Source organism: Dromiciops gliroides, chromosome 5 (genome assembly GCF_019393635.1).
Source record: "Dromiciops gliroides isolate mDroGli1 chromosome 5, mDroGli1.pri, whole genome shotgun sequence".
Taxonomy (NCBI): Eukaryota; Metazoa; Chordata; class Mammalia; order Microbiotheria; family Microbiotheriidae; genus Dromiciops; species Dromiciops gliroides.
Window position 1 is genome coordinate 150,842,298 of NC_057865.1, and position 22,688 is coordinate 150,864,985.

At 36.1% G+C, this 22,688-nt stretch overlaps 1 protein-coding gene across 1 annotated transcript in view; it reads right to left on the bottom strand.

Annotated features, from left to right (window-relative positions):
* MAGI2 (membrane associated guanylate kinase, WW and PDZ domain containing 2) overlaps positions 1-22,688 on the bottom strand; it is a 1,715,773-nt gene that overhangs the window by 553,058 nt on the left and 1,140,027 nt on the right. The window contains 1 exon segment of the mRNA XM_043965407.1: positions 12,721-12,800. Coding sequence (XP_043821342.1) covers positions 12,721-12,800 — 80 coding nt within the window.

Here is a 22,688-nt window from a genome sequence, read left to right on the forward strand (position 1 = left end):
TAATGCAACAGGCTATAATGTTAATAAGAACTAAGGAGCCATAATCTATGCATCCCAAGGCAGCAAAAAGAAGTAAATGAACAGGTTTTTAATAAAGAAGAGTTCCTCTGAAGGACTGCACTTCCACTTTGAAACAGCCTAAGCATTTAATAAGTTTCAGGCAAATTTTCCCATCCTTAAGGGAGCACTGTATTTCTAAGAATGGCAGGTACCATGTGCACTGGCTGATACTAGAGTATGGTAAAGGCAATACCATTCCACTTAATGGCATGTTATAAACTCAATGGAATGGAGAGAGAGAATTCAAGCATCCTGACTGGCTAATGTACTGAGCATGAATTCTCAAGATGCACAATAATGGAAAGTGCATCACCCATAAACATATGCTAATGTTTTTGGGTTTTTTGTTTCTATTTGTGGTAGCTGCAGAAGCAGCTATTGGAAGGAAAGAGTCACTAGAAATCAGTTTCAGTTTTCTAACAAATCAGTGGACACCTGCAATTTAATAAAGACAGCATAGTCTAATGCAGTGAGCCTCAGACTGAGAGTGTATATGGAAGCATTCATGTCCTGACTCTGCAACTAAGGTTATGTGATTTGGGGCAAGATACTTAATCTTTGTATATCTCAGTGTTTCTCATTATTAAGATAAGATAAATTACTCGTACCTTATATTAATGAGTTATAAAAATAAAAGTGAATATACACTAAAGTTCTTTGGAAATGAAAATCACCAACAATAATTCTTCTCACTGATTCAGTAAAACTGAACATCCACAGCAAACTGACAAAATTCCTTGCTTTCCATGACAGAAATTGATCATCACCTGTACCAAAGTACAAGGGGCAGTGAGGTAACTCAGTGGATATAGTGCCAGGCCTGCAGCAAGGAAGATATTTTCCTGAATTCAAATCTAGCCTCAGACACTTATTAGCTGTGTGACCCTGGGCAAACAACACAACCCTGTTAGCCTCAGTTTCCTTATCTGTGAAATGAGCTGGAGAAGGAAATAGCAAACCACTCCAGGGTCTTTGCTAAGAAAACCTCAAATGGGGTCACAAAGAGTCAGAAATGACTGAAATTCCTGAAGAACAACAACTAGCACAAAAGTATAATGGGGAAGATAAGTAAAAACATAGTAATACTTCTTTCCAAATATGGTGACACAATAAAATTCAGGTATGGAAGAGTGTAAAAAAAATAGTACTTGGGGGCAGCTAGATGGCGCAGTGGATAGAGCAGCGGCCCTGGAGTCAGGAGGACCTGAGTTTAAATCCAGCCTCAGACACTTAACACTTACTAGCTGTGTGACCTTGGGCAAGTAACTTAACCCCAACTGCCTCGCTAAAAAAAAAAAAATAGTACTCTAGTCTATCCCTTTAGATAAGAAAACTAAGATTTACAGAAGTCATATCTTACCCAAGGTCACAAGTGAGTAAATGAAAGAACTGAGATTTAAACCCACATTTTCTGACTCCCCCAAAACTAATTGCACTATCCCACAGTACCTCTAAAACTAATGGGAAAATAAATTTCAAAACAGTAAACTAAACTCTCAAAATAGGCTGCTGTTAACTATGTGTGCAAATGTTAAGCGAGGTCACATTGAAAAAAAGGATTTCGGTAGCTACTTCCCAGTTTCACACCGTGTATCTACTTTTCAGCAGAAAAGGGTGGCCTATGTTTAGAAGCAGCTTAGTCCAAGAGCAGTGACTCAGTCAATCAACATTTATTTCATGGGCACCCACTCTATTCTGCAATGTACCCTAGGATGTGAAGAGAAGACCTACTTTCTCATTTGGTAGAGAAAGAAAACACACAATATGTTATATAAACCTTCAGTACCAAGCATTAAAGGGAAGTATAATGGAGGACTGCTAGTTAAGGTAGCTGCAATTAAGCATTTAGGAGAAGGGGAGAATTTCCTTTATTCCAAGCTATCCTAAATGTCATATTTTACCTCTGTTTAAGGCCTTCAATAGCATCCAGTTTCCTAATCTTAATAAAATGATTTCATTGACATGGATGTTCTCTTCATTGCTGAATGTTACAACCCATCTATACTTGCACTTCCTATACGATTCTTGTCCATAGTCTCCCACCTGTTTGGCATAAGAGTTCAGCCTAGCTCACTGGGGACCTTCCTCAGTTTCTCTTGATATCATGAGAACTGGAGTATCTGAGTTGTGCCTCAATTATCCATTCTCTTTCCATAGAACCAGCGCATATTTTTAAAAAACCACATATGTCTTAGATCATATCCCTAATTTCAGTTCTTTTGTTATATATTTTTCCTATTTGTTACATATTATTACATATTGAACCTCTTTCTCCCTCACCAAGAGCTTTTCTATTGTGCCTATCATTGATTCTCATAATTTTTTTTGATATTCATTTTTAATTCTTCTGAGACTTTAGTGACTCACATGAATTATAACACACAAAGCTATATGGGAATATCAGTATAAAAATGTAGGCATTTTGGGGGGGACAAATTAGGGAGTTTTGGAATTTTCCAAAGGCAATATAATCTACTATCATCTTATACTTGATTAACTACTTTGGGTCCAACTTCTTGTCCTGTTTTAATATACATATGTGTGCGTGCGTGTGTGTGTGTATGTGTGTGTGTGTATTAGACATAATAGACAGATATCATAGATATAGTGTGTGTGTCTATACACAAAGAAACACTGATGGGCAAGTTCAAAGACATGGTTTCTTAACTTGGGATCCAAGCACTCATTTAAAAATTTTTTTGATAACTGCATTTTAATGAATTTCTTTTATAAATCAAAGTATTTTATTTTATGATGACCATAATAAATGCTCATAGTTTTCCAATGGCTTTGGAAGTTCAAAGTAATCATTAACAAAGAAAAGGCAGGGAAATTTTCAGCCTCTAAAGGTAAGCATGAATAAAGGACTCTTTTCCTACTAACAGAAGGTGGGTGATTTGCTCAGGGTCATATAGTTTGAGTCAGAATTGGGACATGAACTCAGATCTTCCTGACTTAGGCCAGCTCTCTATCCTCTATGCACTGCTGCCTCTCATTACAGGCATACAAACATTAAAAAAATTAGAGTGGAAAACAAAAGAAAACATTACCAGCAGTTTGGCAGAAGAAAGAATAGAGTGGATTTGGAGGGAAATCAGGTAGAAGCTTTGATAGGAAGTCAAAAACAATTTTTAAAAACCGAGTTAGTCTTAAAGATCATTCAGACTAAATGTTTCTTTCTTTTTTTTTAGTGAGGCAATTGGGGTTAAGTGACTTGCCCAGGGTCACACAGCTAGTAAGTGTTAAGTGTCTGAGGCCGGATTTGAATTCAGGTACTCCTGACTCCAGGGCCGGTGCTCTATTCACTGTGCCACCTAGCTGCCCCTTAAATGTTTCATTTTAAAGATGAGCAACATGCAGGGCAATTATCATTTGCTTGTCACATAGTCCTTTTGTGGCAGAATTGGGACTACCATCTAGGTCTCCTGCCATTAACTCCAGTTCTCTTTCCATTATAATATGTTTCTGAGCCTTGAACTAATGTGGAAGGTATGAAGGAGAAAAGACAACTTTCTAATTTACTATTCTGTAGTATGAAAAGGGATATTTGTTTATATATTGGTGTTTGTAATAGGAAACAGAATGAAGTAATGGATAGAGAGCTGGCCTTGGAAGAGGAAAGGTATGGGTACAATTCCTGCTTCTAACATACACTAGCTATATGACTCTGGTCAAGTTGTTTGACCTCTCAGTGACCCAAGAGATTCCCTATGACTCTACTTGATGAAGTAATTTATTCATTGGGAATTCTCTACACCAATGAAAGTATAGCACTCATTAAAAAAGAAAGACAATAGATTCACTTAGAGAAAAATATGAGTTTGGAGCATGCCAAAGAGAAATGGAATACATTACATAAAAATGAAAAAGCTAATATATTAATATGGGTTTTAATGATAGAAAAGCCAGGAGATGTGAAGAGCAGAATGCTAAGAACTGACTTTTTAATTTCCCTGAGATATGAAAGAAGGAATAGTAGCCCCTGAAAAACTTAAAGTGGAAGTAATTTTGTCCAAAGTGTAATACTTTGTATGATGAATTTTAAGTGGTATACTGATTTTAAATTTCTTTCTTTCTTTCCTTCCTTCCTTCCAATTCTTTATGCCTTGGTTGGTTAGCTAGGTGGCACAGTGAATAGAGCACTGACCCTGAAGTTGGGAGGATCTGAGTTCAAATCTCATCTTAGACACTTAGTAGCTATATGACCTTGGGCAAGTCATTTAACCCCAATTGCCTTCAACATTTGGGGCCACCTCTAGTTGTCCTCATATATATCTTTTCACTGAACACGGATGGCTCTGGAGGAGACAGTGAGGTCTTTTGCACAGCCCTCCCTCACTTAAATTCAATTCACTGCAAGTCATGACATCACCCAATGTCACGAACTTCTTTGAGAATGAAGGGCAAATAGCAAGAACAATTATGCCTTGGCTAATACATTCACTTCATGACCTCAACTATCATCATTATGTAGATGACTGTCAAATACCTGTCTCTAACCCTGACCTCTCTCCTGAGTTGAACTTGTCTATTAAAACTTGGATGTCACCTTATTACTTGAATTTGAATATATTTACTTTTTTTATAACTGAACTTATTATCTCCCTAACCCCCCAAATGGCCTTTATTCCTGACATATGTAAGAGTATCTTCACTATCAGAAGCATCAACTCCTATCAACTTTTTCTTTTTTAATGCTTTCTCTAGTCATTCTAACATTACCAAACTGAAACCAAGGGAGAAATTTCTTAGCTTTTATCTCTCCATCTAGGAACACTAACATCTACTAGCTGTATAATCCTACTATTTTTTTTCATCCTTTACAATGCTAGGCACATGGTAGTCACCCAGTAATTATTTGTTAATTGACAGATTGCCTCCAGCCTACTTCTGGGTCAAAAATACTTTTTGCACTAAAGTTCTAATAAAATAAAATCCTAGAACCTGACATTAAAGACTTCTCAGAAACTGACCCAAATCTACCCTTACCACATTATTTTCTATTTCTCGACATGAAGTCTCTGCTCCATCCAAATTATTAACTGCAATCAATGTTCATATTCCTACCTCCATACTTTTTTCATGCTGCTACTCTTGACTGTAATATGAGTGGGCTAGACTAAATTCATTCTGAGATTCCCTTTCTGCCTCTAAATCTAGGATCTTATGAGGTCAGAGACCATATGTGATATATCTTTGTGCCTATTACTGAGCTTGGTACACTGCTAATGCATAATAGAGGAATTCAATATTTGTTGACTATATAAATAAATAATTAATGAGTCTCCAGTGTTTACTAAGAGAATAACTATGTAAAAATGTTTAATCCAAAATCATGAAACCACTGAGTAGCAGAAACAGTCAGAAGAGGAATCTATTCCTTGGTTAGTGACATAGAAACAAGGCCTCTGAGGAAGATAGTGGAACTACTGAAAAGACAAATTAAACTAAAAAAGTAGTCTATATTTGGACTGAGAAATATACAAGGAATTTCAAAAGGGAAAAGTAATTACAGTGGAAGAAAGCATGGAATGAAGTTTAAAAGATAATAAGTGAAAATTATTAACATTTTTGGGAGGAAATACTTCATAAATATTAAATGTTACCAGCTGGGATAAGGAGTCAAAACTCAGAAAGAATATTATATTGACACCCTTTTTTTTTTCTAGCATTAAGGAATCCAATTAAAATTTCACAAGGGGAATGAGATTCAGATTGGGAAAAACAGCTGTCCTAAATCAATTTGAACTCCTGATCTATTCATATGGCTTTTGTCTCCAAATACCAAGTGGCATTGTTCTGCCCTGTGAACTAATAGCCCACAAAAAAGCAATATTTGTCCTTTTTTTTCTTATAAAGGAACATTTTTAAGCTCCAGGAGTTCCACAAAAAGCACATAAAACCACAAGCTATTGGAAATATAATTCCCTGAAAACATGGATTTATAATGGTAACACTGGCATACCCTTAACTAGAGCAGCAAGAATAGCATCATTTAACACATTATAACAGGGACTTTGGGCTGCTTAGTGGTTAGGCATCAATCATGCATTGGATTATGTAATAAGAGTTCATTTTTTCTTTCCTAACCAGTAAAAGCAGCTTTTTTTTCTTTTCTTTTTAACATTCATCAGCTTCTCGGAAAGCAGTGTTTTGTGATGTAGAATCTCTGCTTCCACTAGCAAACTTTGGAACAGACACTGAAATCAGAAAGGACCAAATCAACAAAAGAAACGGGACTGAGTAATTTTTCCTAACTTCTCTGCCACACTAACCTTTGAGTATCTAGCTGGAATTTGAGGGTCTGCATATGTTTCCGATGTGAAACGTTTACATTTTATAATATTAGGGATATCCAGGGGCAGCTAGGTGGTGCAGTGGATAAAGCACTGGCCCTGGATTCAGGAGGACCTGAGTTCAAATTCAGTCTCAGACACTTGACACTTACTAGCTGTGTGACCCTGGGCAAGTCACTTAACCCTCATTGCCCCACAAAATGTTTGTGTATGTGTGTGAGTGTGTGTATATCTATACATACATACATACATACATACATATATACATACATACGTATACATACATATATATATTCAGATTATAGTTTTTGCTTATTTGTTCATTAGTTTTAACTACATTAACTTTGTATGTCCTATAGGCTTGAGAGACATTTAAGCTCTTGCACCAGTCCATTGAAGACAGGAAGCACAGTAGACACATTGTGGGCTTTAAGTAAGGAAGTTTGGGGCTCCAATTCTACCTTAGACCATTAATCATGAGTCCTGGTGCAAGTATCTTAACCTTTATGTACCTCAGGCTATTTTCTAAGAATTGTCTCCTGTCAGGTGATGGAGGGAGTTCCCAAGCCTGGATCTCCTTTGGAAAGCACTGATCCTTTGTGACTACCACAGACACAGTAAATAATAACTCACATATGTGTTGTACTTTGCAATTTACAAGACACATTTTTTCACACTCTTTCTTTAAAACAAGTATAATTATGACCCTTCTACATATAAACAATCTGAGACATTGAGTTGTTAAACAATTTGCATGACTAAGTCACACAGCTAACAAGTACCAGAGGTAATATTTGAATTCAAGTGTTGTGGCTGTAAAATGCATATGTACTCTTCAGGTGTAGCGATTTCTCCAGCAGAAAGATTGGATGGAACTAAAGCTAAACCATAGGTGGAAATTATGAAGCCATTGGGAAGTCCTATTTTAAAAAGCAAAAACTGAGAAAATGGAAAAAAATCCAATGTTTTAATGCACTTTATGTATAGCTTTAATGTATAGCTTTAAATACTTTATTAGTTTACAAACATAAAATGTATTACTGTGTGATATAGTTTACTTAATAAAAGAACAGTAACTAGTTTATTACAAAAAGATGAAGAACTAGAAAAATAGGAGAAACCTTGGAACAACCATATGATTTGTCCTTCATCCCTGCCCCCCTCCCCAATTCTGGGAAATACCTAAACCTGTTCTTTGAAGAACATATTTTACCTCAAATATTTTTTTTTACCATTTTTTTTGCCTCTGAATTTCTGTGTGTAACTGATCAATTCTACAAAAAAATTGCCTTAAGGAAAGAATTAGGGAATGGTTCTGTCACTGTGCATGGAGAAATGAGCTTAATTATCTCAACCTCTCCTTTTTTTGTTTTAGAAAAAAAAAACACCACCACAATTGTTTAGGGGAAAATCACAAATAAAAGGAGGCAGATATAAATATTGTATGGAAATTTTCAAATACAAAATAAATATACATATATAGTAAATGAGGAGGGAAGAAAGAAAGGTGGGGGAGGGAATGAGAGGGAGAGAGAAAGAGAGGGAGAGTGAGAAGGGGAGAGAGTGAAAGAGAGAAAGGGAGAGAGAGCAAGAGAGAGAATGAGAGAGAGACAACAGTTATTGAAGGAACATACTTTATAGTATGAGTGATTAATATTTGAATTTTGAGTTAATAATATGAAAATTTACTGAGGACATCTATATTCTTAAATTTAATTGAATATCTCTGGTTATGAGTTATTTTGCTGACTTTGAATATTCACCAGTTGGAAGTAGGAGATGAACCAGAAAGAGTTTAAGTAATCAGGGTGAATCCTGCCAGGTAAAAGAAAAATCTAGTATAGGGGGGTGGGGAACCCTACAATATGAGTTATCCATATGGTGAACATGAAGAATTGCTTAATGCTGGAATTTCTCTTTACCAGTGTGCTCACAAATTATTTTTGCTATTTTAGCCAAAACCAATATTAAAACTGAAAAAACAGTCATAAATTAACTTTTAGTTTTAAAAAATCAACTGAATATAAATGAATGTGGACTCTTTGAGAGTGCTTTTATAGGTAAACATTTGAGACTCATCTTCTTTACTCTTCCTAAAGGGGAAATTTCAAGGTGCCTCACAAATAGCCCTTTACCAATCTTAAAAGATTAGAAAGAAGCTATTTAAATGTGAAATTACCTTAGACATATTTCATCTTCTTGAGAAATTAGGATTGCTAATATGCAAGAAGAATTAAATAAGAAACTAGACCATAACCACTCTTTAAGGAGAAAAACAATAAGTGCTGGCCCATGAACCGCAGAACTAATTTCTAGTGTAGTTTTGTTATTAGTAGAGCAAGTTCAACATAGTTCAAATTCTAGTAGATCCCTCATGAAGACATTTTATAAAGGCTTACTCTAAAGCTACCTTAATACCACATGCTGTCTAAAAAGAGAAGTTTAATTGCAAAAATGAAGCTATTTATCCCTTAATTTAACTGTCAGTTTCATAGAATTAACTTAGGAAACAACCAGAACCTAATTAAGGATGCAATAAAAGTCATGTCCTATTCAGTAGGCAATCATCCTTCTTTGAAAAACCCAAATTTCCACTTATCTATTATCACATTATAACCTACCTTCCTGTTAACATGCACTTTTGGAAGGGAAAGCGGAAGATTTTAGGAATACCAAGATAACTGAAATAGGATGACAGTTTTTGTCTAATTTCACAATATGTGTATGCTACCTATTTCACAGATGGAGTATGATGAAAGGTGTGGTTCTACGTTGTATTTCAAGAGAGAGTTGGTCTTAAAAATATTTCTAGTCTGGTGGCTACTTGCAGGACTGTTCCTAGAAGGAAGAGTGGATTGGATTCAGTTGACCCAGGGATGGTTTTGATGCTGGAAGATCTCAGAATAGAGCAAGTAAGAACTCAAATTAAAATGCAGATTTCTCATGAGAATGGAGGCCTAATGTGGTTTTGCCAGACAGGTATAGCTAATGAAGCAGTTTTGAAGAATGGTGACACTTGCATTTCCATAACATCTCTAAGCAACCATTGCACAAATATGCTAACAGTCAGGGCCTAGCATGTACATGAAGACACATTTAAAACCCAATACATGGGGCAGCTAGGTGGCACAGTGGACAAAGCACTGGTCCTGAATTCAGGAGGACCTGAGTTCAAATCCAACCTCAGACACTTGACACTTAATAGCTATGTGACCCTGGGCAAGTCACTTAACCCTCATTGCCCCGCAAAAAACCAAATCAAACCAAACCAAAACAAAACAAAAAACAAACCCCAATATTTTTGCCAGTTCCATTTTTCTAAAATATAAATAGGTTCCCTGAACCAAAAAATATGTACATACTCAATCTGACCTAACAAAGAACCATGGTTGCTTTTAAAACTGAATATTTCAGGTAGTAACTGGTTCTACATTTCTTTAAAAATCTATATTTGTGTAGCTATTTCTATACAGGTCAAGGCCATTTACCCATGGTTAATATTTTTTAATAATGTGTGCTTTTGGGCAGCTAGGTGGCACAGTGGATAGAGCACTGGCCCTGGATTCAGGAGTACCTGAGTTCAAATCCAGCCTCAGACACTTGACACTTACTAGCTGTGTGACCCTGGGCAAGTCACTTAAACCCAATTGCCTCACTAAAAATAAAAAAAAAAAGTGTGCTTTTGCCATATTGCCATTGTGTCCATTAATGCTATCTCTTCCCATTATAACAAAGAACATTACATATTATATTAGCCCAATTTGTGGCCATGGAAGAAGTTAGCCACAACCCCATTCCCTGTAGCATTAACCAGTTTATACATAGATTATGTTGGTTGATTCCCTCTCTTTCTTTACTGTCTCTCCCTTCCCCACATTAGGTATTTGGAAAACTATAATGTACAGATACCTACTGTTATTACGTAGCATCACTGTGAGAACTCAATGCATGTGATATTTTCCCTTCTAAAATGCTATATATTTTTTATGTATTCTTATATAAGTACATGCATACTTGTATGTGACACTATATATGCTTATATATTTTTGTTGTGTTTTTTAGTCATTTCCGTCATGGCCAACTCTTTGTGATCCCATTTGGGGTTTTCTTGACAAAAATACTAGAGTAGTTTTCCATTTCCTTTTCTAGATCATTTTATGGATGAGGAAACTGAGGCAAACAGGGTTAAGTGACTTGCCCAGGGTAACACAGCTACTGAGTGTCTGAGGCCTGATTTGAACTCATTTATCTTTCTGACATCAGCCATGGTACTCTATCTACTGTGCCACCTAGCTGCCCAGACACACATACATACAAGTGTGCACAGGTGCACACACACATATATAGTCTTGCTTATACATATATATCTACATGTAATCTGCTACAATTTTGGGTATGATAAAAGGCTGAATTTCCTACATTTTATTGCTAGACAAGCCTTATTCCTACATATCTAAGAGTTATTCTATAATCCATAAACGCCAATGACCAACTAGGAAGTGACAGAACTAGAACCTTGGCCCTATGTCTTCTGATTCGAAAACAATGGCCTTTCTATTATACCACAAAGCTTCTCAGCCTCATAACGATTATCTTTAACAGGATTCCAGCTATTTTCAGTTGACTTTTTTTTTTTGTTAAAGCACATGCTTTGCAATCCAAAGTTATTTGCTTTCTGGAAAATGAAAGCAAACAACAATTAAGATAGTAACAATGAATGGAAATTACATTCTAAACTATAGGGTTCTAGCTGTGTAATATGGTACACAGTATGCTGGCATCAAGTATCTACTAGCAAGGGGAGAAAACTAGAATAAACACTGAAAAATCAGGAACCACCTATTAAGGAGTGTCAAATATACTTGATATTCATATCTTTGCCCAGAATCTTCTTCAAGTTTAACCCGTAGAGCTTTTGCAATATAAAATGAACTCAGACAAAAGAAAAGCCAATAAACTACATTTAAGGAGTTTAATGACAATGGGCCTTAAAATAATTTAACTAGTCTTACAAGGATAAACTAATGATCACTATGATTCAAGTTACTCTTGGATAGAGCAGCTGAGGTAACTTAAATTTACATACCATCTCAAATGACACCACCATATCCAATTATATTACCAAAATGAAGGCTAATCACTCTTAAAAGTCTATAATGTCAAGTAGCTGAATCATGTGATTGGGGGAAAGACTACTTTTAAGTAAATAAGTACATATGTGTATGAATTTATAAACAAATGCATACACAATCATTCATTCATTCACTAATACTTCTAGCATATGTACCAACTGATTACAATATGAAGAATCATAGAAAAATTCATGTAGATTCCCAGAAAGTCTAGATTACTTCTAAAATGAAAAGGCTTCTTACACATAGAATTCTTTAAAAGCAGAGATATTCTCCTAAGTATGAAGAGACACCATAACAAACAAATTACACAGTATTTTGAATAATTACAAATATCATCAATGTTACTGTCTTTTATCTATGCAAAATAGAATTGGCTGATCAAATAAACAAAGCCTACATTCATTGATTACTCAAATTGATGAAAAGTATCCTTAGGTCCACAAAAGAGTTGGTTTTTAATCAAAGCAATGCCAATACACTAATAAAGTTTTGGAAATACAATAATATGCATGGAGAAAAAATATTTTTCAGAATTTTGATTCTAATTCCTAATGTAGATTTAATCAGAAACATGCAGTCTAATTTAAACATCTAATTTACAAAGAAATCAAGTTGATAGTTGAAAAAATAATATTTATTGTATTGCTATAACTAGAAGTGGAATATTGGTTTTATGAGAAAAAAGATTCATTTCAAATATTTCCAATCTTATTACTATTTCAGCATTTTTGGCTATAATTCCAAAAGTTTGACCTCATATCATTATGGACTGGTATTTTCTCAGTTGCCAATTAAACATTTTAAAAGACACAATTATTACTATTGCTGACTCTTAAACTATTGGTAAGTAAAGTACTATACCTTTAAGAATAAATCAAATCCTATTCATAATCCAAACACATGCTGGTTCTCCACACACACCATATCTTATCCCGATTCAAAGATCAGGGTCCCCAGAGAGACATACTCCAAACAAAAGTCCTTCGTGGTAGGTGGGGAAGTCGGTCCAGGAGTCAAACACAACCAACAGAGAGCACCCGGGTGTGATATTCAGCACAGTATCATCAGAGAGAAAAAGCCCAACCACATGGCATCACTGAAATGCCGAGTTTCTTATCTATCTCCCAACAGTAACTATAGGATCTTCCTCCTGAGGTAAAGTGTTCTTTTAATAATGACAAAAAATTTAAAAATCATTCCAGAAACAGCAGAAAGACTTAATCACCTACCATTTTCTTTGCACTCTTCTGGAGGTTTAGCCTTTTTCGCAAGTCGTGGATCCAGCCATGATGTTGTCTTTGTGTTATGGCTGAAAAGAAAAGAGATCACTCTGAACAGACACATACTGAAAGGAATCAAGTTTATTCCTTTAAAAAAAAAGGTTAGTCCAAAAAATTGCAATCGATACACTTAATTTGCTTACTGGTTCTAAGTAGCCCTGAAGGAGGTGTAAGAGTAATTGTGCAAGGCAGCTGTAAATTTGGCAACCTCAGCTCCCTGTCCTCAAAGCAGCTATTTTTATTAAAATCAACTAGAATGTTGCCAAGTTAACCTCATTGAAAATGCAGAACTCATCCAGAGCAAAAGGAATTTATTACAAATACAGGGTTCTCCACTTGGAAGCGCACAGTTCGCATACTCTGATACTGTTTTCTGAGTTTTGCAAAAGAATTCTTTTAATCACAAACCTGTTCTTTTCATAAATACTTGTTTGTTACCTCTTAACAGCAGTGCTGGCAAAAGCATAGCAAAAGTGATGTAAATTAGAGTGTTGTTCTTGTGAATTCGGCATTCTCTCCCACAATGATTAAGAGCAATTTCATTAACCAACTTTTAGTTATTCTTCATCTAAATATTTCTAAAAACCAGTCATGAGGATAAGTAAGAGATATTTCATTTGAATGAAATGTTTTTATTTGGTTATTCCTAGAAGATACTTTCAGGAATTAATATTGCAATAACCTCTAAATTTGTAGAAGCTGCCTTAGGGAAAGTATTCTACCAATTAAAAAAATGTTAACAGAAATGCCTAGAGCTTCTAACTGGAATTAAAAATTTTTCATTTTGTATTATGTCCTCTCCTGAAAGTAACTATAAATTTTCATTCAAAAAGAAAATGTAAGTCAAACCCCTAAGTTGCTAAGGTTTGTCACTTTGTCACTTGTTGTTAGTTTTATGATGACCTTTATCCTTTTGATTGCATAAGCAAAGAACATAGTCTTTGTGACCTGCAACCTTGGACAAGTTCCATAATTTCTCTGGGCCTCGGTTTCCTCATTTGTAAAATAAGGAGTTGTAGTAGATGTCCTCCAAGGTCTCTACCAGTTTTAGATCAGTGATCCTATGAAATGTATACACTAAGACCACCAAAAGGTCTATAATGCATTCTTACTTGGTAGCTCCCTATGCCTTTCTCAGCCTTCAACAGAAATCAATACTAGCTCATGAAGAAAAAGTTGTAGACCCATTTTCTAGCTAAGGGGTTGACAAACGACAGCCTAAAGGCCAAAATCCCAACTTCTCCCTGTTTTTTGTAATGCCTATCAATTAAGAATGGTTTTTATACCATAGTTTATCATAGATTAGATGATGTCTAAGGTCCCTTATCACTCTAATTGGAGACAGGAAATTCTCCTTTGTAGGATTATACAAGCAGAGATTGGATAACTGCTTATCAGAGATGTTGCAGAAGGGGTTGCTGTTCAGGTATGGGCTAGACTTGAGGGCCTCTGTGGTCCTCTGTATCTTTAATATTCAGTAATTCTCTAAATCCTTTGTTTCTTTATAACTGTAAAATAACTTTAATAAAATAATAAAATAACTTTATAACTTTAAAATCTAAATGTGGGTCCTAACCTGCCCCCCAGTTTTGTGGGGAAGCTGGCTAAAATCAGAGATAAATTCAGCAAGAGTTTAGGCTTTTAAGGATTTATTAAAGTGGATTAGAAGTTAGTGAAGAGAGAGTTGGTATAGCCAGAGAGAAACCCTTGCTTTTCCTAGCAGTCCATGTGAAGTCCCTCACCACGCCAAAGTCCTAGACAGAAAGGGGGCCCCCTCCTGTTCTCCATCTCCCGCCACCAAGCCAGTTCCAGATGAAAAGAAGCCAATTTATCAAACAAGCCTTACCTTCCTACTTCCTGTCTCCCTCCCCAAAAGGAGAGGTCCTTCAAGCTGACTGGTTGAGGCTCATCTCCTGCTGAAGTCAGTAGTCCACAGCCTCTGAGAACAACACCCCACTCAGGACCAGCCAGGCATGGTCTCAATTTAATCATTCTTAAGTAGGTACTCAGTTTCTCAGTCTCACCCAATTCCAACAATTCTAAACCAATTTTCAGGTGGGGCCCTTGGACGTCTGGCAAATCCCATTATTTTATCACATGACACAGCTTCTTAACTGTGGGTTGTGACCCCATATTGGGTCACATAACTGAATATGGGGGTCATGAAAATTTGGCAACAGGAAAAGGCTATGCATACCTAATTTATATATCTGTATACCTGAGGTCATGTAAAAATTTCTTTGGCAAAAAGGGGTCATCAGCGGAAAAATTTTATGAAGTCCTGTTCTATGAGACAAGAAGCCCTCCCAAGAAATGGGCATTTTCCTAGTCTTTTTCAAGAGATGATTCTTATCTTAATAAGGAGAATTTCAAAGCAGGGAGGAAGGTAGCAGCACAGTAAGCCAGTGCGGAAGATGTTTGGCAGCCTTCAAAATCCCACCACTGTAGGGGACACCAAATCCAGCTTTGTGCAGGAAAATAGAATTAAACTTCATGTGACTTTTGCAGCCATTCACTAATTACCACTTACTAATTATGTGACTATGGCCCTTCTCTTTTCTGGGGTACCACTTCATCATTGATAGATTGAAGTATGGCAGGGAATTCTTTTCTGCCTCCACAGACTAGTCAAATAAAGTCAACACACATTTATTAAATGCCTACTATGTTCCGAAGGATGATATCTTAATGGAGTTTCCAGAGTAAAAGAGAAGGGAAAGCTCAAGTTGTTTAGATTAAGTATATATTATTCACTTCTCCTAGAGAAACCCTCCTTATTTCTTGTTTTTTCCTTTTTCTTTTTTTGGTGGGGCAATGAAGGTTAAGTGATTTGTCTGAGGTCACACAGTTAGTAAGTGTTGAGTGTCTGAGGCAGGATTTGAATTCAGGTCCTCCTGAATACAGGGCCAGTGCTTTATCCAGTGTGCCACCTAGCTACCCCTCTCCTTATTTCTTAACCCCTAAATGGGATGGCAAGTTACACTTTAGACCTTTTCCTTCACCTCATAGAAATCAGAAATAGATTGCTCATGAAGGACTTCTTATAACTTTTTGGAATTCTTCTAATGAAGAATGAATCAGTCTAAATGGTAATATAGAAGAAAATGCCCTAGAATGTTTCCCCAAGCCAGTAAATCAAAAAGCATTTATTAAGTGTGTACGTGGGTGCATCAGTACATGGGTGTGTGAGAAAGAGAGAGAGAGAAGAGAGATGAGAGACAGAGACAGAGACAAAGAGACAGAGAGACGGTGACAGAGACAGAGAGAAGCACTTTGCCAGGCATTGCAAATATTCAGTCAATCAATAGCATTTATTGCCTACTACGTCCTGGGAACTGTGCTAAGGGCTGGGAAACAAAGGCAAAGACAAAAATGAAATGATTCCTGCCCTGGATGATCTCAGAGTCTATTATAATCAATTATTCTTTGATGATCTTACAGTGGATTATAATCAATAATTATTTATCTACTTAGTTTCAAAAGGACAGGTATGGATGGACACTTGCATTCCAATATCACCTCCTCTGCCATCTTACTTATGGCTTAACTTTTATGCCAAAAAAAACCAAAACAAAACAAGATACATGCTTAAAATGCCAGTCCAACCCCAACTTCATTGCCTGTCCTGACAATTGGGGAAATTGCTTTATTTTCTAATCTGCTTCATCATTCTGGGCACTATTACACTTAGAAACAAAATACCCATAAAAGTTTAATATGGAGATTCATTTAGGCCGGAAGCTCTTAACAAGGGGGAGTGAAATCTTTTTTTTTCCCTTTCCATCTAAACTAGCTTCTTCCCTCATCCTTCTCCTCACTTCACTGGAGAGTACCTTCTAAACATCTCAGATAACTGCATCCACAGCCCGGCACAATAGATTATTACTGAGCCACCACAGAGTGTCAAATTAACATATTTTGTGTGTGTGGCACCCTCATTGTGCTAAAATATCGGACACTTTACTATTGAACAGTGAATTTATAGCTTTTGCAAGTTCATATGAGTCATTTAATTTTAGTGACTTTTGGGGATGAACTATAATTAGCAATCTGTCAGTTTAATACAGTTTGACAGATTAAGCCTCAGCACAGTTTCTTTAGATGATCTTCTGAAACATTTCTGAAAGAAATGTGAGGAGCAGTTGCTACCTATAGTAATTGTCTTAAGCAATTCTTGGAGACACAGAACACCATTTCTCAATTGTGACTCTCACCACCCTTGTAATTTGCATGTTCCTGCAAGATGCATTACAAAGGAGATATTTATAATGTAGTTGGGATACAGTAGAATTAGTTTGTCTTTATCTTCTTTTAAAACAACAACCACCACCGCCACCTTTTAGAAATTCAACAACTCAGTTTAAGAAGGACTATATTAAAATGTAGGCAGGGACCAGTGTGTAGAATTTGATCAATTTGGTTAAAGCACATTGTCCTCCCTCCTTTAGGGAAGGGACAGATTTGTTCCATTTGCATTGCTAGTATATAGCCCCAGATGCATGACATAAATTTTCCACAACTAACCAAGTTGCGTGGGATGTTTATAAGTGACAGGAAAATAAGAGGCTAAGGTTATAATCTTGTATTCCAATTTCAGCTCCTGAAACAGCAATACAAACACTATTTCTATAGTCTGAATATAAAAAGTAGCTATTTTCTTATTCCAGGTGGGAAATGGAAGAATAATTTTCAAACACAATTAGCATCAATGATATCATAATAATATTTGTAAGAGTTTTTAAAAATGAGCACACACACACAAGATAGTTTCAGGGGAGAGAATATGATGCAGCAGAAAGAGCACTAGATCCCCAGTGGATACATGGTAAAAGGACACGAAAAGCTTTCAAAAGAAGAAATTCAAACTGTCAACAATGAAATAATAAGAAAATCTTGAACAAGAGGAATAAGAATGAAAAGAACTGAGGTTTCAACACTTCATACACAGTAAATTGGTAAAGATGACAAAAGATAGAAAAAGTTAATATTGGAGGACCTAGGGGAAAACAGGAATACTAATGTATTGATGGAAGAGCTGTAGACTGTTCTAACCCTTTTAAAAAACAATTTAGGATTATTCAAGAAAAATCGCTGACATGTATATACCCTTTGGCCCTGTAATCCCACTCCTAGGCAAACACTGCAAGGAGGTTGATAACAGAAATGAAAGTGCAATATATAAAAAATATGTATTCATAACAGTGCTTTCAGTTATATTTTTAAAATGTTACAAAGAACTATCCGCAACAAAAGTAGGCACACACTGAATAGTGAATGTCTGAACTAATTGCCATATATAAATTTAATGCAATATGCTGTGACATGAGGGGAAAAAGATGAGTATAAGGAACCTAGGAAAAAAGTTAGACATTGGTACTGCTGTCTAATAAAGCAGGTCTAGAAAAATAATATTCAAAATGACTAAAAAAATGAAGAAAACAATACTTAAAGATAGCTGATGATTAATTGTAATGAACATTTTTGGAATCAGAGAGAAAATGAGTACATTTCCATTTTCCTGGTAGAAAGGTGGATGACAGCAGGCATGGAATACTTTATATGCTGTCAAATCCAGTCACTTTCATAATTGTTTTCACTTAACTACTTTTCTTTGTTACAAGGCAGGATCTGATGGCAGTTTAGAGGGTGTACTGAAAAAGGTCCAAAACACATATATTGGTTAGCAACTATGCCCAGCTTTCCTTTGTAATTCAGGTTTTGAAAACCAGAATTTCATGTCTTCCCCCCACTTTTATTTGGTCATAGATTTGTTAAATATCCTACATGGTGCCAATTATGTTGGCTATTTAGTCAATACCATTCTATTAATAAAAATTTTTTAACACAAAACCATATAAAATGTGCCAACTTGACAATTGTAATTTACATTAAAATATTAAATCAAACTCATTCATATGTAAAACTGCATGTATGCATACATTCACAATTGAATTCAATAAGCATTTATTATGTATTAGTGTAAAGAGGGCATGAGAAAGTGCATGGAGCTAAAATCACTTTAGAGAATTATATTATCCTGATAAACTTGGATCAATGTTTAAATCATTTTTAAGCTATAAATATGTTTTATTAAAAACTGGTGAAATATTTTGTTTAATATAAAGACCAATCAAATCAAATTGATTTTCAGGCATAAGCTTTCTTTCTTTTCCTTTTCTGCATTCTTTTTAATGGAACACAAAACAATCAATTTTTTCCGTCACTGTAGGAATACTTGCAAACTATTTAATCCACTACAATTTTGTTAATATAGTGTTCATTCTAGGGGCAGCTACGTGGTGCAGTGGATAAAGCACCAGCCCTGGATCCAGGAGGACCTGAGTACAAATCCAGCCTCAGACACTTGACACTTATTAGCTGTGTGACCTTGGGCAAGTCACTTAACCCTTACTGCCTGCCCCTCCCCAATATATAGTGTTCATTCATTAACTTAACAAATACTCATTAAGATGTACTAAGATGTAAAATAAATTGAGCTAGGCACTGATAAAACACATAACATATATGTGTGTATACATATGCATAAATGTTTACGTGTATATAGGTATATATAAGCATATTTTATAAATGTACATATACATGAAGAGAGAAACAGAGAGAGAGAGAGAGAGAGAGAGAGAGAGAAAGAGAGAGAGAGAGAGGAGAGACAGAGACAGAGAGAATGAGAGGCAGAGCCAGAAAGAGTAAAACAGAGACAGAAAAGGTCATGAGCTCCCAAGTAAGACAAATCATTCTTAGAACGTATAAATAAACTGGGAAGGAGATTAGATATAGATATGTATGTGTATATATGTATGTATCTAGAAAGATACATATAACCTTTTGTATTTTGACTTCACTCAGAAAATAAGAATAGACTTATGAATATGGATAATTCATGAGTTATATGAAAACATTTGTTTTGAACACCCAGTTCTCTGATATAATAGCTAAATTAAATTTCTAGCATGCAAAAAACCCTACAAGAATAGACTGAAATGATCAATTGGGGAATGGCTGAACAAGTTGTGGTATATGAATGTAATGGAATTCTATTTTGCTGTAAGAAATGATGAGCAGGCAGATTTCAGAGAAACCTGGAAGGACTTGCATGAATTGATGATGAGTGAGATGAGCAGAACCAGGAGAACATTGTACACAGTATCATCAACATTATGTGTTGATCAACTGTGACAGACTTGATTCTTCTCAGCAACACAACAGTACAAGATAGTTCCAAAGGACTCATGATGGAAAAGGCTCTCCAAATCCAGAAAAAAAAAGAACTGTAGCATACGGATGCAGATTGAACCATACTATTTCTTTTGGTTTTGGTGCTGTTGTTTTTCATTTTTGAGGTTTTTCCTTTTTGCTCTGATTCTTCTCTTATAACATGACTAATGCAGAAGAAATATGTTTGATGTTATTGTACATATATAACCTATATCAGATTACTTGCTGTCTTGGGGAGTGGGGGAGGAGGGGATGGAGGGAGAAAAATTTGAAACTAGAAATCTTATAAAAACAAATGTTGAAACTATCTTTACATGTAACTGGAAAATAATAAAATACTTTTATAATTAAAAAAAGAATAGACTGAAATAAGATTGGCCTCAAAAACTTTATATTAGATAAAACATTATCATTTGCAGATGGGATACATAAGTTCTTTCAAAATCTATTACACCATTAAGTGATACATTTTCTCAAAAGGTTTATGAGTTTTAAAGTTTCTTTCATAATAGTAACTTGGAGCTTAGAGACAAATAGTAAGACAGATTTTTTCCTGCCTTGATTTTAATGATCATAAAATGATAGATATTGATTAGATTTTAAGATATTGAAAGTAAAACCCTAGGGTATTTATTTTATACACAAACGAATACATATTCTGCTTAGTCAGCTGAGGTAATAACTTTCAAAGGATACTTTTTTTGTCCCTTTTAATTTACACAGCTACCTGCAGATAGAGAGATTAGTTATGAACTCAATTACGTGTGATCAATCAGTAGCCAGTATTGAGGAGTTCTGTAAAATTATATGCACTTTGTTTACTCAAATATTTTGAACCATATTTGCTACTATTATTACTGTGTGTATGCATGTATGCATATATGTATTTATCTATGTGTATGAGGGGTATAGGTTTTGTTCAAGCAAGACTAGTACCTCTTGCATGAAGGCTATCAAACCCTTTTCAGGACTGTTTTCCAACTTTAGTGTCTTCCTCATCCACCTAACTCTCACCTTGGGCTCCAAAAAGCCATAGCACGTGCAGTGGTAAACTATTTTGATAGATGGGCTAAAGCAGGCTGAAGGTCACCAAGGCATCTCAAATTTCCTAAGAGTTAGCAGGTTTTCTACCCCAAGCATGTGAAGACTTCTCTGGTATTATGGACATTTGAGAACAATTTGTTCCAACAGGCATGGTCATCCATTGCATCACAAGCCATCACCAGCTGTCTTGACTCTGTCATGCCACTGGACTGTGATAACTCTGGAAGAGAGAGTGAGGCCAACAACTTCATGTAACTCTGCCTCACTTAAATCCAATTTATGCATAAGTCAAAAGACCATTCATACCATTTTTACCTATCTCAGAGTGTTGTGGCAACAAACAAGTGATGAAACAGCAGGTGCAGATACACTGGGAGCTGCACTCACAACCCTGCACACAGGCAGCTGAGGCCAGAGGGTCATCTTCTCACTGGAAGCAGCAGTGGGATTCAGCAGTCCTTTGGGTGTCTGAGAAGCCTTTTAAGCAACACACTGCTGACCTCCTGATGTGAGGAAGGGGCTAGAAAGGTGTCCTAAAAATTGGCTGCTTACCCAACCCTGGCCTGATTACAATGGCAGGCAGGGATCCCGCCATGTGATTGAAACACACAAAAAATGTACAAAAATTTCTGCAAAGATGATTCCACTCACCACTGGTACATAGAATGTATGTGCACTTAAAGACAACACAAAATCCAGTAGACCTGAAAGAGGAACAGCTCTTGTTGTGAGAGAACTCAGCAGTAATCATATGCAAATAGCAGCCCTGAGTGAAATAAGTCTGGTAAATGAAGGCCAGGTTCCTGAAGCTGGAACTGGATACACATTTTTCTGGAGTGGCTGTAGTGAAGGGGAGCACAAGGAAGCTGGCATAGGTTTTTTGAAATAAAAACTACTCTAGCTAACCAAAAGGAGTCAATGTCAGGTTTATTACAATGTGATTGCCACTTGCAGGAAAACACCATGCCATCATCATCAGTGCCTATGCTCCCACCATGATGAACCTGGATAAGGTTAAAGGAAAATTTTATGAAGATCTGGAGACCCTGATCATAATTGTGCCCAAAGAGGACAAGCTAGTAATTCTGGGTGGCTTTAATGCTACATAGAGTAAGCTCAGATTATCAGACATGGCAGGGAGTACTTGGGAGGAATGGAGTTGGAAACAATAATGGTTACTACTGCAAACTTGTGCATCTCACGAGCTTCTCGTTACCAACACCATTTACCTAAATACAACAAAACTTTGTGGATACACCCCTGCAACAAACATTGGCATTTAATAGACTCTGTGGTTAAAAGGTAAAGAGAGAGACAGGATGTGATAGTGACAAAGGCAATGTATGGTGCAGAGTACTGGACTGATCATAGACTTATCTTCTCCAAGCAAAATATTCACATTCAACAAAAGCAGCAGCCTGATGACAAAATGACTACCAGAAGACTTAATGTCAATAGATTAGAGCACTGCTCCAAGCAGGAACAGTTTTTTGTTAATTTGGGGGGAAAGTTAAGCCAACACAAAGCAACAGTGGAGCAGAAAGGGAGGGCACAGATTTCAAAGATCTGGTGTATGGCACTGCATCTGCTCATCTGGGTCAGACTCACAAATATCAAGACTGATTTGATGAGGGCAGCTA